At 36.5% G+C, this 16,973-nt stretch overlaps 1 protein-coding gene across 1 annotated transcript; it reads right to left on the reverse strand.

The window, feature by feature from the left end:
• Positions 1-311: 311 nt before the first annotated feature.
• On the reverse strand, positions 312-10,155 carry LOC111899141 (uncharacterized). Its single transcript, XM_023895022.3, has 14 exons — positions 9,575-10,155; positions 8,208-8,282; positions 8,007-8,114; positions 7,539-7,571; positions 7,380-7,469; positions 6,846-6,968; positions 6,473-6,616; positions 5,653-6,069; positions 5,011-5,145; positions 4,090-4,305; positions 3,506-3,781; positions 2,665-2,790; positions 2,073-2,372; positions 312-775 (listed from the first exon to the last, which is right to left on the reverse strand). The coding sequence occupies exons 1-14, from the start codon at positions 9,767-9,769 to the stop codon at positions 554-556; spliced, it is 2,460 nt and encodes an 819-aa protein (XP_023750790.1). The 5' UTR covers positions 9,770-10,155; the 3' UTR covers positions 312-553.
• Between the last annotated feature and the right edge of the window lie 6,818 nt (positions 10,156-16,973).

Genomic DNA, 16,973 nt, shown 5'->3' on the forward strand with positions numbered 1-16,973 from the left:
TCCTAGTCCCGTCCAACTCAATTATAAGATGTCCCTTCATTTGTAACAAACGTAGCCTCAAAGCACAAACAAGACAACATTTCTTAAAATAATATTGTTCACAGAAGCATTATTATACAACTAAAGACAATAAACAACAATGTTTTTACTCCCACAATAAGCTCATAGCTACATGTTTTTTATGGATTATACTTCTCTTTATCTGTATTTTTAGACACAACACACCCATTACTTTTTGACAATACAAAATCCACATAGCTACACATAAATGCATCTAGAGATGCGGCTAGCAAATAAGCAAAAACACCAGATGAATGCACATCACTCATATCATCTTTTGCAAATATAAATATATACGGTAATCAGGTTAATTACCAAAAATACATAATATGCTATATGCCATTCACCCATTACTAACTTTAACCAATTTCAAATATCCCAAACGGATCAAATAATTGAGGGGAAAAAATACAGCAAATTGGCAATGAAGGAATGTATGTTTGTCTTTTTAGTAATTAACCCTATTGTGATATATATCTATTATACGTGTTACTCAATTACTTGAAGATCTTCGGCTGAGTGAAGGTGATGAATTGATGATCTCCTGACCGAGCTCATTAATTTTGTTGAGTAAAAGCATTTGCTCGGTTTCAAGTTGGATGATGCATTCTTCTTCAACTTCATGGAGGCTTTCGAGCTCAGTTAGAGATGACGACACTTCTTCAAGATTTTCATCTTCGATTAGAGACCGGATTTTCATCATCATTTGCTTCATCTAACAAAGGGATGAAATATGGTTTTATGTAAGATAAACATATATGATTGATGATTGATATGCAAGAACACAAAGAATATAGGACTCATGGATGTTGCAAATTTTATTTAAAAAATATACATACTACATTTATAGTTTCACCATTTTATCGATTCAGCCACTTCAGTATCTTTTGTAGTCATTGAACCAATATAGCCCTTTTACTGTTCAAAAAACCATTTGCACAAAGTAAAATGCTCAAAAACACGATGTATTTTAATCATTTTATGGATTTAGCCACTGACCTATTATTATAACTAAGGTTTAAAAGTACAAAATCGTGCCTCGAGACGTTTTTCATTCGCCTCACAAGCCAAACTGAGGCGTAAACTCGAAGCGGTATAAAAAATAAATTTTAAATATTATATAAATAATAAAATTACATAAAAAGTGTCATAATTAACTATAAAACAAATGTAAAGAAATTTTAATAACATTGCCATTCTGCGTAACTAAATAGCAACAACGAATTAAAAATATATTAACAAAGCAAATATTGAACAAAGTTACGTCAATATAAGTGAATCATGTACGACAGCCAATTAGGTTTTTCCACCGCCTGACCCGATTTTGTAAACCATGATTATGAAACTTATTAAAAGAAATATTAGTTACGTGGCTAAATTGAACATGGTTAAAGTATGTTGTGCTTTTGTCTTTTTCAAAACTGGGTACCCGGAAGAATGGTTATTTTAAATTGTCAAATGAAAAATATAATGGTTTAATCACCACTAAAAATAGTCAAGTGGTTAAATCGTGAAAATCAGGCTGGTATGTTATATTTTTTCTCTGCCTTTTAAAACTGTCAAGTTAAAGTTGCATATTCTTATCATAACAATGGCATTCACTAATGCTTCAAAATACAGAAAATGACAACGGATTTCACTGTTTATCGATTTAGCCTTTCAACTATTATTTTTCATTACTATCACAATAATGGTCCAATTGCTAAATCAACAAATATAATAATAGCTCCATGGACAAATTGATTAAAAAAAAAAAGAACAATAGGTCACTAAATTGATGAATATATGTTCTGTTTTTCTGTATTTTTCCCTGATATAAGAACCTGGTAACTAGGAAAAAAGTTTTTCTTAATCAATTAAAAAAGGTAAAATGGTTTAATGTTGTTTTTTTTTTCTGTATTTTAGCCAAATCATTTCATTTTATAAATGCAAAGACTCTTTACGATCCTGATCATGTCACAACAAGTGATCTTAGATTTGAAGAATCAGAAGAAAAGAATGTAAGTACTAACCTGGCCTGAAATTTTGTGTCCTCTACTTGAGGGTGACTCAGAATCAGAAACTTTCTTTTGTAGTTGTGGAACTTTTCTAGTTACTTGAACATGAATCTCACCCCTTTTAACTCCTTGAAGAGGTATCCATTTATCGGACATCTCATTTGGGGCCAATCTCTGATATTCCACAATGCAATCACCAATACTAGATGTTGGCAAAAGGGCATTATGGTCTTTTACATGGAGAGCTAAGAGACTTCCATCATCAGGAAATTCAAAAGTTTGATGCCATTGGGGACTCAGAGTTTTAAACATTACCTGTTTAAGCAAAAGCAAAACTTAAGGATGTTTCATTTTATTTTATTTTTTACCAATTAATGCAACAAATTTTCACTTTTCCACCAATTTCTGCAACTGGTTAAACATGTTATATGTAAAATTGTTGCATAAATTAGCATTTAACCCTATTTTTAAACCTATAACTAAGACAATACTCAAAACCTTTCGGGTCGGGTCGAGTCAGTTGACTATTAAAATAAATTAAAAGCAAAGAAATAAATAAAAAAATAAACCTTAGTAAGGACTAAGGAGCAAGGCAATTGTTCCTCACCTTGGTTCTTCTCTTCAAATTTCCATATTGTACCCTAACATAGGGATCACTTGTTCCCCGGATATCTGCAGCAACAAGATCTCTTCCTTCGATAAGAACAAGCTCAATCAAACCACCTTGTGAACCCTAGACAATGTGATCAGATAAATCGATTTTAGAATTAGTTACTCCTTAACATGCTTATATTTTTTTATTTTACCCATAAGCAGCAACCAATAATAGCAATACATAACCTGAAGCTCGTAAGATGCTTACAAGTTTCAAGCTACACACTGCTGTGATGGGCAAGGAATTTGCTATTATGTGTAAAGAAATGCAAGTACAGCCAAAAAAAACAAAGTATATCTTACAAGTTTCAACTTACATATTTATATTATCGGGGAAAAAAAAAGGAAAGTATGCGGTCATTATGTGTAAAGAAATATGAAAACGTTGCTATTATTAGTAAAATATAAAGTACGATGCCTATATTGGTAAAAAGAATAACTATGTTGCTAATTCCTGCAATCTGTTCCCAATAAAAACAAATGATAACACTTGTATGAATTTAGAATAACCAAAGTCTACTGCAATTAAAGGTGGGTTAGACATAAATGCCTTGTAACAGTTGGGCATGTTTCTTTTTTCCCATTAAGGATAGATAAAGTGGTGTCGGAATTCAAGATGGTTATAAAATATACTATAAGAATTTCATGGCACACTTGGGGAAATGGAAGGAAAAAATAAATAAGGGAAAATTTGAATTTGTGTTAAGTATTAACTCAAAAAGGAAAAGTCATATGTCCCATTAATTAAGTAAGAAAGAAACAGCACCTAAATGGTAAACATGATTTGTACATACCTTGGATCCTTCAAAATCATCGATTGTTACTGCTTCAATTTGAAGCCGAACTTCGCCCTTTTTGACTTTCTCAAGCGGAATCCATACATCCCTCACCACCCCATCCACTAGACCTTCCAAATTTACCCTTGCACCACCAATATTCTCATCTCCAAAGATGTCTTCATTATAACATTTTACCTTTAGATATTCACCATCACTAATCTCTTCAAACTCGAACTTCTGAGTCCAACTAGGTTGTGAAGCATTTGTGGCACCTCTCGTTCTTTGGATGGTCTGTCAATTCAATTCATAAACGACTTTAATCACAAGAAAAAGAAATACCAATGCACTGGACTGGACTTCCATTTCAACCTATTACAATTTTTTTTTAAAAAAAACATTCTTCTTTAAAAATCTACCCAATTTCATCCAAACGGAAAAAAATTGAAAGTACGATGCTATAATTACAATGTTGTAATAATAGGAAGAAACTTGTAATAAACAAAATTCAATAAAAGCAGGATTCATATAATGGGTTTTGACTTGATAATATTCATAGTACAAAAGTAAAGATATAATTAATCTGTGCATTTAGTACCTACCTTCCCATATTGCAATTTAACATACGACTTTCCACTTTTGTCCTTCTCTAATAGTTCTTTCCCTTCAACAACAGTTATGTAAATCTTCCTTCCGGTTCTCGGTTGAAAATTTGATGTTGACCCAAATTGTGATCCCCGTGAGCTAAGTTGAGAACCACTCAAGGTATGTAAACCATCCGAAAATTGCCATTCTTTCAGTGTAAGTTTCACTTTCAACTACAAAAAAAAAAAATAAAAAATAAAAAAAAAAAAAATAAAAAGATCCATATTATGCCCATTCTACTTTCTATATGTTAAATTTGTAGACAAAAAATGAGAAAATACATAATCTTAGCTTGAGATTTTGCCACAAAGATGACAATCGGCTAATCATACTATCAGATTAAATTTTTTTCCAGAAAGTTGACGATGGGCCAATGTGTAATTTTATCTTGAAATTTTGCTAGAAATGTGGCAAAGGATTTCTAGCTTCAGATCAACCTGTTTTGCTACTCAAATGAGTGTCTCGAAATGTGCTTTCATCAAATGTCACATTATTATTATAAGATCCATTCTCAAGTGTAACCTTTTTAATATAATATTGCATCCGAAACCACTAAATACTTCTTTAAGTTGTAACATTTATTTAATCAAAGAGAAATTGATTTCTTTTGGGACAGAAGGCTAATGATGATTTGATTAAAAATAAAAACTAACTGAGGTGATCAAATAGCAACATACATTTAATTTGTCTTATCAAGGTCGCTTAACTTTTTTCAGTTCAACCCAAGTCTATGTACTTTCACACTTAGTTAATTTTTAACCCGTTAGTGCTGACGTGGCATCCACTTGGTGTAACGTGGACGCCATGTTAGCAATGTGACCGGTCAAAAACTGACTGAAAGATTTTTTTTTTATGGAAAAACATCATACATATCATACCTTTGCTGAGTTAATACTCTCAAATGGGACCACCATTTCAACTTCTTTTCCGCAAAACTCAGCATGCTTTGCTATGACACCTGATTCTTCCCCAACAGCCCAGAAGATAGTCGAATCATCCGTGCAATATCGCAGCTGCACCCATTAATAAATATTTATCAACTTTCATAAACGCAATTTATTTGGGCTAAATAGCATTAGCAACCTACTTGTATTTATTTGCATATTATGGCATCTTATTTTCATTTTTTTCCTGTTGCAACATTGTCTTTCATATTAATCCCTTGTACTTTGAAAGATTCACCCGGTGTTAGCATTCTACTCCCAAATTGTTTCTTATTAGGTTTCAAATATCTACGCAATTTCGATGGTATTGCTATAATTGGTTGGATTTTCAAGATGTAACAGAAGCAAAAGAAAGTAAACGTTGTGCATTTCTCCCTTTTCCAAACCAGGATAATGGTTTTTTTTTAAGTGAATATAATGATGACAACATAAGTGCTTCGGTATTTTGCCCATGAAAAATTTCATTTTGGTAACTTTCAGAAAAATCTTGATATAAATCCATAAAGAAATCAATGTTTAATCTTGATTCTCAATGAAAGTAGTATCCTCCTTTTGACCACAAAAGTCAAAGCATACCTTGATTTCGCAGCTAGCAAGGTGATCATAATTCACATTATCCGGGCAACTTTCATAAAGATTAAACTTGAGAATTCCAGCATCGTCATGGAGAACCATATTAAATGTTGAATCCCATGTGGGGTTGGGTCCCGCTACCTCGAGTGTTCTCCTTGTCAAATCTTCAAGTTCCACTTCAACAAATGTATGGAAATCTTTACCCATGTCATGATGATTCTCTTGCCCATAACCATCGCTTGTACTTGTAGTTGTAGAGCTTCCTTTAAAACTATTCCGGGAAAGTTTTCCGGCGGAAACAACCGTCACATGGAGGACACCCCCCACCGCCTTTTTCCGGAGGTCCACTGGCGGCAAAGCAAGACAACGGCGCCGAGGTTCCACCATTGTTTTGTTCAAGGTATCGTAACAAATTTTAACCTAAAACACAGCCAATATAGTAAGGGTTAAATGCAAAAAATACTATTTGCATCCTTATATTATATTACACAACTGTACTTTGAAAAATATACCCAATTATAGCAATATAATCCTAATACAAAGCATTCACGTAAATTGCAATCACCATGACCATGGTTGAAGTCTTATGTTGTGGGGCGGGCTACCAAAACTTTCACCATGGTTTTAAAGTTTATATACAAGTTATTGGGATAAAATTTCAAAAATTATACTATTAACTTGTTATCTAATCTATATGTATGTACTAGCATTTCAATGTTACACAAGCATCAAATCAACTTTTTTAAAAAAAAAAAGCTGCATGTTGTCATGTCATGTGATGTCATGCATAACAAAAAGAAGGCCTAAAAGTTTAGAAAGTTACCAGCCAGGATGAGACACCAGGGAGTTCTGTTGCAGGTAAAGATTGACTGCCACCACTTCCAAATGCAACACCTATTCTCACCTCCGGAGTCGACACAAAAGAATACAAAACCGCTTTCCCATCTAAAATCGGTGATATAAGAAGCTGCACAATTTACCAACATCATTTTCATTGGTAGCTTAATCATCAACCAACATAAAAGATATATAGACAATTAGTGATCATGTCATTGTGGATACAGAAGCTTAAACTGATTATGAGTATGAGTGTTAAAATCATAGACTCAAATGAATGGTAGGATAGACCACTAAAGCCTTACACCAACAGATAAGCAAATGAGGTGTGTATGCTATATATAATTGTGATTACATACATCACCCTTGATGTGGATGTTGTTTACTACAATTCGAGCTGTTCCCATCGGTTTTGCCAACTTTGTAAACAACATGATACTTATGTCAGTAGTGTCCCAGTCAAAGCCCATACGGATGAATCTCTGCCAAGGCAAATAATATAAAGTTTGAGCCAGAATTTATCAAATAAAACATAAACAAAGATCCAAAACATGAATCAATAATCTAAGCTAAGGCATTTACCATTAGCTGGAATAGATTTCCTTACATCAAACTAAAATTAGATAAAAGCTAACTATTTAAGGTGCTCATTCTTAGTGCCTTAGTAGACGTAATGGAGAGCGCGGCTTAATTCTGTAAGCTATATATAAATTTTTTTCTTTTTTACTTAATACAGAATGTCAGGGAAAAGACGCTTTCCCCATTAAGTCCTACCTTTTTTTTAAAAAAAAAATTGCCAAGTGCCCTCATCTTCTCAGTTTTTAGAACATTATTTATCTTAGTCGAGAAAATAATAATAATGATAATAATAAATAAGAGCTAAGAGATCAAACCTGATCACCTGCAGTAGACCATTGAGCCCCATGCATTCCAAATATTGGAGGGCATGAACCTAACGAAAACTCTTGTAGCTCGATCCTTTCCTGCACCAAGACTGCTATTAAAACAAATTTGGAAACATTTTTCACACATCCTTGTAATCACCAACTTACTATTAGCTTTGTTTTCCGATGCTTTAGGCGTTTCTGCACAAGGAAAATCATTGTTGCTTATTATGTATGCATGATAAGAAACCGAAACAGATAAATAAAGACAAGAATGTTATTTTATAATCAAATGCTTATATCAAATCAATATACAACACCAAATAAGTCACATATAAACGTGTATGTTTCAAATTTGTTTATCACGTCAAAAGAATTTGTTTGCTTAAATGAACTGTGAAATCTCAAAAAAAGAATTTTAATAATTAAAGATTATATATATTATATACATTTGGAAAAAAAAATAAATAAATAAATAAATTCTTATTCCATGGTAATACTCCATTCCATTCCAGTTTTGATCACTGCATACCAAACACTAAGCAGTTTGGATGTGGGGTCCCTTTAGAACAAATTTTGTGGAGGCATCATTGATTGTATCAAACGTATATATAAAAAATATAAGAAAGTAGTCACCTCAACAATGGATGAGAATTTGAGTGAAAGCTTAGGACTAATGAAATTGGGCCAAACTTCTATTAAGAGTTTGTTGAGCCACTCACAGTGCTCCAATGGTGTTGTAGGCTGGTGGAATAAAATAAAAATTAGAACAAATCAATTTCATTAAACTCAAATTATGTCAATGAAAAAAAAAATCAGAAAAAAAAAAGAGCATACAGATGTTTGTAAAATGAGTTGCTTCCACTTTTTATTCAAGTCTTGCACAACAATTCTCTGTCGATAACTTCCGTACTGCAGATTAAAACATATATCTCTTAGTAATTGCATTCCATTTCATGTGTAATATTAATCTTTTCAATTATAAAAAAGATTATTATGTATTAGGACAAGGACTCTTTTTTTTCCTTTTTGTACATCTACATAAGAAGATGTCTGGATAAATTATCTTTGAAAAAAACAAAAAAATGATGGAACACTTGGTTAATGGAAGGATAAAATAAATGAGGGTAAATTTGTAAGCACCCAGCACCATCTTGCTCCAACCCCAGAAACACAGAATAAGAAAGTGAAAAAGGAAAAGGAAAAACACAATCCACTTGGTATAATGGAAACAAAAAGAAAAAGGACAAAGAAAAGAAAAAAAAAAAAAAAGAAGGGGTGGCATTAGATGATATGCTAATTAAAGAGTTGAAGCATGTGCTACTCTTCTTGGTGCTCAGGAAATTTTTCAATAAAATACTCAATGAAAAAGATTCTCATAGTGTAATACACATGTTTTGTTATTAACCAAATGTCTAAAATACCCTTGACCCTTCAAAAGAAAGGGAAATTAGGGAAAAATGTGTGCAGAAAGCAATAATAATAATTATTTGTATCAATGAAAATGGACAAACATGCAATGTTTCTTGAAGGTTTGCTTGTAAAAAATAAAATAAAAAATAAAAAACAGTTTCATTTAAAGACGATTTTATGCTATTTCTTGCATTTAAACTTTTTTATAAAAACAATTTAGAAACGTATCATATCTTTCAAAAAGTGGAAGATGCTCTAGCATCATAACTCACACTTGATCATCTCAAGCAGATATGTATGTGATTTGCATAAATTTTTTACTTTGGCATCGATTATATGAGATCAAACTCCAGTATAGATCTTTGTTAAAAGAACGAAAACAAATTCATCAGAAATGGAGAATGGAGAATAATAAAGAATAATTTCATTACGTCTTATAACAAATTCCATTATTAATTTCTATGAAATTTGGGATAAATAAGTTGTTTTGTTTTTTAAAGTGCAATGCTGTAAGAAACAAAATCAAAGTAAAATGCTAAAAAGGGTACGTTCCTAATTTTTTTGCATTTAACACCAAAAAAAAAAGTTGAAATTAAATCGCAAACAAAATAACAGACAAAAAGAATGATTTAACTATATGTTCAGTGTCAATTATTTATTGTATTTGTTCTTCTTTTCAAAGTAATGGTTAACCTCAAAACAACTACAAGAAAAATCAAAAAACAGAATGAAGTAATAAAAAACTAAATTCACACGTGATTTAATTACAACTAGTGAATCGTAGAACAAACCTGAACAGTTGCCCAGACAGCAACAGCAAGAGGAACCCAATTCGAGAGGTTGAAAACCCACTTCTCAATGCTCCATAAAACCAATAACAGAGGAATCACTAATGGAAAAAGAGGTTTTTCCACATATAATTGATTCAAGAACTCGGTTATTTTGCTCATATCAATACTCGCTTTCTTCATCTTCCTTCTATACATCTCAACAAAATTCTATATAAACCCAGCCCAAGTTAAGTTTCTTCAGAAAAGTTGAAGTTTTCTGAGGATTAACGCTTCAGCTTAAAGAACCCCCATGAATTGATTTCGAAATAATGAGATATTATAGTAATAAAGAATGAATGTTTAGAGGAATTCGTAGAGACAAGAGATACCACAGAACAGGTTGACTTTTTTGAGAAAAAGGGAGGATTAACGATCAACGATAGAAACAGTGAAGAACTGATGTTCTAACAGAAAAGTTACGAGATCGATGAGCTATTTTTGTATTATTAGCCATAAAAGAATTGGGTTCTACAAGGAAATTGGGGAGAAAGTTCCTTGAATGATGGCTTCATAGATGGTGGTCTGGGAACATTTTAATGGAAAAAAGTTGTCATGTGTTTGTGGTGATCTCTTGGATAAAACAAATAATTTCGTTAATTATGTCATTTTCAGTAAATTCTTAATAATTTATATCAATATCATCCACATGAAATTTTATCGATGTATATATTAAACTCCAAATATTTGAAAATTTTAAATTTTTCTTTTACATAAAGTTCTATCTATCGGCAATTTTTGATATGTTTATATTTTTTCCGGTTAGCCGGTAATTATGACTTTATTGTCAAAAAAATAAAGTTTAGGATTTTCTTTTCAAATTGTGAATATGTATTTTGCCGTCAAAAAAATAAAGTTTGTGACTTTCTTGTCAAATCGTTAAAAATATTGAAACTTTAGTGTATATATCAATTTTTTGTTAGAATTTTTATGGTATGATACTCTTTAAGCATAAGAGTTATTGGAATCCGCTTTCATCAGCTAAATCCTATTGAAATCCTCAACGTTTATTTCTTTTTAAATAGTTTTTTTAATATCAACAAACCAGCATTGAAAAAAAATTGAGATAATCAAGAAAGAAAGAAAGAACCAGATTTGTGTTTACTTTTTGCAGTCCTAAAAATGGAGAACTAAGAAACCAGAAAAGACGAAACTGTCTTCTTACCCCTTCTCGACATTCACACTCTTTTGATTAGGCATGTGTTGTTTGTGTTTGTACAATCTATCCCCTCTTTTCAGTTTAAGATTTGGCGACGAACCAAGAAGAAAGTTTTACAAGTCTTCTCACCCTCTCTCGCTCTCTCTTTTGCATATGTTTCCTTTTATCGTGATTGTAGCAGGGTAAAGATGATGATGGTAACAAAAACAGTGGCGATGCAATGTAAATCACAATTAAGAGTTCTTAGGCTACGAATTGGGTCTCACGAGGCCAATAAAATTATTTGTTTGTAGGGAAACCAATACTATATACTAAAGTCCCAATATTTTCAACGATTTTACAAGATAGTCCTAAACTTTATGTTCTTTACAGTAAAGTCTTAATTACCAGCTAACTGGCAAAAACGGGTAAGTATGTCAAAAACTGTCGGTAGTTATGACTTTACTGTCAAAAAATAAAATTTAGGGCTTATTTGTCAAATCATTGAAAAATATTGGGACTTAAGTGTATATATCCCAATTTTATCATAATAGAGTTTGTTATAAAAAAAGTAAATTAGTCCAAGTGTCAATTTGCACGTTTAGTCCTTATTTATAAAAATTAATTCAGACTGTCCATCATTCATTTAGTTCATGTCCGCCCAGTCCCTATCGACGTTAGCCGTTTGTTTTCTTTGTTTGGGTCCTCCACGTGCCTAGCACACAGGGGTATTTCCGTTATTTCATGTCAAGTACCCTACTAGAGTTGCTACCCCTCTCTTTCTTTCACTCACCTTCGTCGGTAATTTTCTTCCCCTTTTTCTTTCTTCGATTAGCCTTCTCCGCCCAAAATGGCCATTAGATGCAATTGTAGAGTTGAAGTTGTGATTCGTTGAAACATCACAAAAATATGACCCAAAAATTTCACTTTTCGTTCAAGTAGAAACAGTATTCCAAATAATTGTTTATACAACCCAAATAAAATAAGTATGTCAATCATCATAAAATCAGAGTGTATCCCATAAACAGAATCCCAATGGTGTGTGTAATGTAGTCACCCCGAGCTCTTCCTCTTGCCACTGCAAGTACTTGAAACATAAACTGAAAACCGTAAGCACAAAGCTTAGTGAATTCCCCAAACTACCCCATACCATACATAATAAATCACATATCGGGCCCTCGCCCGGCATCAAGCCCCGCTCGGTATACATATCTATTATTCTCAGGCCTCGTCTGTCACAGGGCCTCGCTCGCAATACACATACAGTCAATATCACATAATCATGCTAACACATATAATGATCATATGTTCTAGTCCTCAGGTCTCACCTGACATCGAGCCCCGCCCGGTATAGCAGTACATAACACATGCAAGGGTCACGCAGACTCCTAGCATCCTAACATAATCGATAAGGCTCGGCGTTGGTGTCTTAGACCTGCTAAACACAGTAAGGAAACTCACCTCGAATGTGAACCTCACTGAAAGAAATCCTAGTTGTTGCCCTGACGACTCCCCGAGCTATCATTACAAAATAACACCCAATCAACACTTAGGTTCTAAACTATATGTAAGGACCCAAATTTCACGCCCAAAATTTTCATTTAAATTAAGTAGCTTGTAAAATATTTGTTGTAAAACATCATCCGATCATATCATTTCATAAAACATATCTCGTGTCTGAAAACCCAAAACTTGAAAATAATAATAATGTTAGAGTACAATCCCAGGACATCTCATAATGCGGAAAACCAAAGTGTGTGTGAATGATGTGCCGCTACCGCGCCAGCTCCTTCCCCTTCATTAAAGAGGTACCTAAAACCAAAACTGAAAATTGTAAGCACGAAGCTTAGTGAGTTCCATCATCGTACCACATACCATACAATCATAACACATACATACTGCCAGGCATTTCTGGGGTGCCCGACCTACCCGGTACGGCCATTCTGGGGTGCCGTCCTACCCGTGTCAAGCCATTCCGGGGCGCTGACCTACCCATGTCGAGCCATTCTGGGGTGCTGACTACACTTCGGTCCTAACAACTGAACCTCGGGGACTATTTCACCCTCCTACTACCTCTATCTCATGCAACATGTCATGCTAGCAGCTAAACATATCATAACATACTGTTAGGCATATCTGGGGTGTCTAACCTACCCTTCGGTCCTAACAACTGAACTCTATCACTAATACATACCATATCACGCTAGCATATAACATATCAGGTAGTAACAACACAGATGAGTATCACAAAGACAAACATCTAGCATACGATCCCTACTAATGGGTCGGCATTGTGGCCATAGACCCACCGCTACTGGAAGGTAACTCACCTCGTAGTAGCTGCTGAACTGTGCGAAAATCCTTTGACTGCCGCCGCTACTGCTCTGGAAATCCTCCGGCTATAATTCCCACAAAACACTTAGTCAGAAACTGACACCTACTCTTAGGGTAAAATGACCATTTTACCCCTGACCAAGTCAAAGTCAAAGTCAACTTCTAGTTGACCTGACTCGCCGAGTTGGCTCGCCAACTCGCCGAGTCCCTATCCTTAAATTAGACCTCATACCCGTCTCTACTCGTCGAGTTAGGCGATGACTCGACGAGTTTTCCTTCTAAATGAACATCGACTGAATCCTCATCCGACTCGCCGAGTTGTATGAACAACTCGTCGAGTTCATCAACTAATACTCAGGTCCTGCCCTTGACTCGCCGAGTTATATGAACAACTCGTTGAGTTACTCTTCATCCGATGAACACGTTCTGTCCTCGACTCGCCGAGTTAATGAACAACTCGTCGAGTTCTATGAAGATTGCCTTGGACTCGCCGAGTTTGTTCATGTACTCGCCGAGTCCCATGAACTTCCAAAACAATGGCTTAGTCCAGAACGTTGGGTCACCCCCTTGGGACCCCCCTTAAAACCCTTCCACACTCAATTGGGTCCTTATGACCCTCAACTGATATGGGATAGAACCTTGGACTCGCCGAGTCCAAGAACGGACTCGCCGAGTTAGTTACAGCCACTGACTGAATCTTCATTTTCTGATGTACAACACTTGATCAAAATGTAGATCTATGCTTCTACAATCGATCTAGCACGTAAATTTACAACCTTTACGTGCTTGCATGGGCCTTTAAGCTCAACAGGTCCTAAAGCAAGCTCTCACAATGCATGGGGCCTTCTTTGAGTGCAAAAGCCACTCCTTTCTGCCTTCTAACCCCTCAAAGGACCTAGATCGGAAACATCAACCTCAAACCATGCTTGCAATCATGGTTGGCGACCAAAATGGCCTAGAAAAAGCCCTAAAACTCCCCAAAATGGGATCTAACAAAAGAGCAAGCAAGGTACAAACTTTATACCTTCTGAAGTCAGCAAATGATGCTCAAAACCGAATCCTTCTAGCCTCCTCTTGATCCTTCAAGCTTTTCCTTCCTTCCTTGGATCACAAAAGCACCAAAATCACTCCAAAAGCCTTTGATCACTTCAATAACGGCTAGGGTTTGCTATGGGGGTCTTCTGGGAGCAAATGGGACTAAGGAGGTCGAGTTAAGATGTTTAAATAGGGTGCAAACCCTCGGATTAGGGTTTTTGTCCAAACAGAGTCTACTCGCCGAGCCCGGGACTCGACTCGCCGAATCCACAACTTAAACTTCGCGCCTCATCCTGCTTCTACTCGGCGAGTTGGTCCTTCAACTCAAATCCTTCGACTTCCGGTCAAGGATCGCTATAGGCCGCTCGATGTTATTCAGGCTGCCATCAACCTGAATGTCCTCGAAGGGTACTACTGCTGATTCATCCACCAGGCACTTTCGCAGCTGAGAAACATGGAAAGTGTTGTGTATCTGACTGAGTTCGGCTGGCAAATCCAGCCTATAAGCTACCTTGCCCACCCGGGCTATAACCATGAACGGTCCAATATACCTTGGGCCCAACTTGCCCCGCTTCCTGAATCGAATGACGCCTTTCCAAGGCGACACCTTCAGGAGAACCATATCTCCGACCTGGAACTCTAGGTCGGATCGACACTTATCGGCATAACTTTTCTGCCGACTCTGAGCAGTCTGAAGCCTGCTCCGGACCTGCTGAATCTTCTTTGTCATCTTGAGCACTACTTTGGTGCTCCCCATGACCCTCTGGCCGACCTCGCCCCAGCATATCGGGGTCCTGAACCTCCTCCCATACAACATCTCGAAGGGAGGACGGTCGATGCTCGCATGATAGCTATTATTATACGAGAACTCCACCAACAGAAGGTAGGTATACCAACTACCTCCGAAGTCTAAAATGCATGCCCGCAGCATGTCCTCCAGAGTCTGGATGGTCCGCTCACTCTGGCCACCCGCCTGCGGGTGAAAGGCGGTGCTGAAATGCAGATGAGTACCCAACTCGTCGTGGAATTTCTTCCAAAACCTGGATGTGAACCGCACATCCCTATCCGAAATCACCGAAACTGGAACTCCGTGTCAGGCCACCACCTCTCTGATATAGATATCGGGCAATTTCTCGGCCGAGATGCTCTCCTGAATTGGGATAAAATGGGCACTCTTGGTCAATCGATCCACAATGACCCATATCGAATCCACTCCTCGCACGGTCCTGGGAAGCTTCGTGATAAAATCCATCGTAATATCCTCCCATTTCCACAGCGGGATATCCAACGGCTGCATCTTGTCGTGTGGTCTTTGATGCTCGGCCTTGACCTTCCTGCAGGTCAAGCACCACTCCACGTACCATGCCACATCCCGCTTCATGCAAGGCCACCAATAGTCCAGACAAAGATCCCTATATATCTTCGTCGCCCCGGGATGAATGGAGAATCGGGATTTGTGCGCCTCCTCCATCAAGATCTGGCGCACGCCTCCGAGGTATGGTACCCACAACCTGCGGTGTAAAGTCAATAATCCCCTGCTGTCATAGTCGAAGGAGGAAACCTAACCCACTATGCGCTCACTCTTCCGATGTTCCTCCTTCATGGCCTCCTGTTGGGCCTCCCGAATCTGCTCCAATAGCGGAGTCACCACTGTCATCCGCATGCAGATATCCCTGATCGGCGCCGCCTTGTGTGACAACCCGAAGTTTATTCCGTCACTGTAACCCATTTCCATTAATAAAACTCGTCTTTATCGAATTGTTCCGTATACATCTTGAATTAGATTATTTAATTTGAGACTTTTATCATGACTTCATGAGTGTCCAAACACATTAGAAACGCGTGAAAACACCCTCGATGCTCAATTGGAAAAAATTTAGTTACAACCACATCAAGTCACGACAACTAAATGGGTACGACCATAAGCCTCGTTTAACGTCAGTATCAGGTAGATTTCCACCGGGTCTCAAACTCAAATCATATATAAAGGTGAAAGAACTTCATTTGAAGCTTTTTCACTTCCTCTCACTACTCTCTCTCTACAAATCCAATCTTTGATTCAAGATCACCCATTTCAAGCTCTAAATCGGTATGTAATCCATCCTAGCTTATAGTTTAGCATGTTTAGCTTTCAAATTCGTGTTTAAATCATCCAGAAGGACCAAGAACATGTGTTTACGGCCCTAGAATAGCCCCAAACCGTAAACACACATAAATTGGGTTTTGGAGTCCCAAAACCCTTCCAAACCACTTCTAGAGCTTAGATACGACTTAGGGGCTTACATGAATGGACTTAGAACACTAAAATCTCATCATTTGGGGAGTAAACATGAGTTTACGGCCCAAGAACATGCTTGGACCGTAAACCCTCATTCATGGGCCGTGCCATTTAAGGTGTTAAAATGCCCCTTAAACACCTCCTATGCCTTGGAATAATGTCTAGAATCAACCACCTTTGTGTTAGGGACCTTAATCATGAAAGAAACCACCCCTTAGGAGATTACGGCCGTAAACCCCCCAAGTAATGGTTCCTGGGCCGTAAAATCCTCTATAGTGGTCAAATGGTGCCCAAACTTCCTTCCATGGCTTGTACTTTGGACTAGAACCAGTTGTGCTTAACCTAGGACCACCAAAAGACAAAAGGAAAGTGCATGTGAGAGTTTACGGCCGTAAACTCCTATTTTACAGCCGTAAACTCCTTAAAATGATCCACATGTTGATCAAATCACTTCCACTGCCTTAGAACTAAACCTAGCCTCATCCACAAGTGTTGTAAGACCATTAAGCATCCTAGAACACACCACCCATTAGTTTACGGCCGTAAACTCATGGGGAAATGGTCTATGGGCCGTAATC

Source organism: Lactuca sativa, chromosome 8 (assembly GCF_002870075.4).
Source record: "Lactuca sativa cultivar Salinas chromosome 8, Lsat_Salinas_v11, whole genome shotgun sequence".
NCBI lineage: Eukaryota > Viridiplantae > Streptophyta > Magnoliopsida > Asterales > Asteraceae > Lactuca > Lactuca sativa.

Bases quoted from the DNA above. Each gene is read 5' to 3' on its own strand.
- LOC111899141 (XM_023895022.3), bottom strand. From the start codon at position 9,769: ATGTATAGAAGGAAGATGAAGAAAGCGAGTATTGATATGAGCAAAATA. The intron at 7,572-8,006 runs GTGACTACTTTC...TTCCTTGTGCAG, and splicing joins AATTCTCATCCATTGTTGAG to AAACGCCTAAAGCATCGGAA. The intron at 2,373-2,664 runs GTGAGGAACAAT...TTGCTTAAACAG, and splicing joins ATTTGAAGAGAAGAACCAAG to GTAATGTTTAAAACTCTGAG.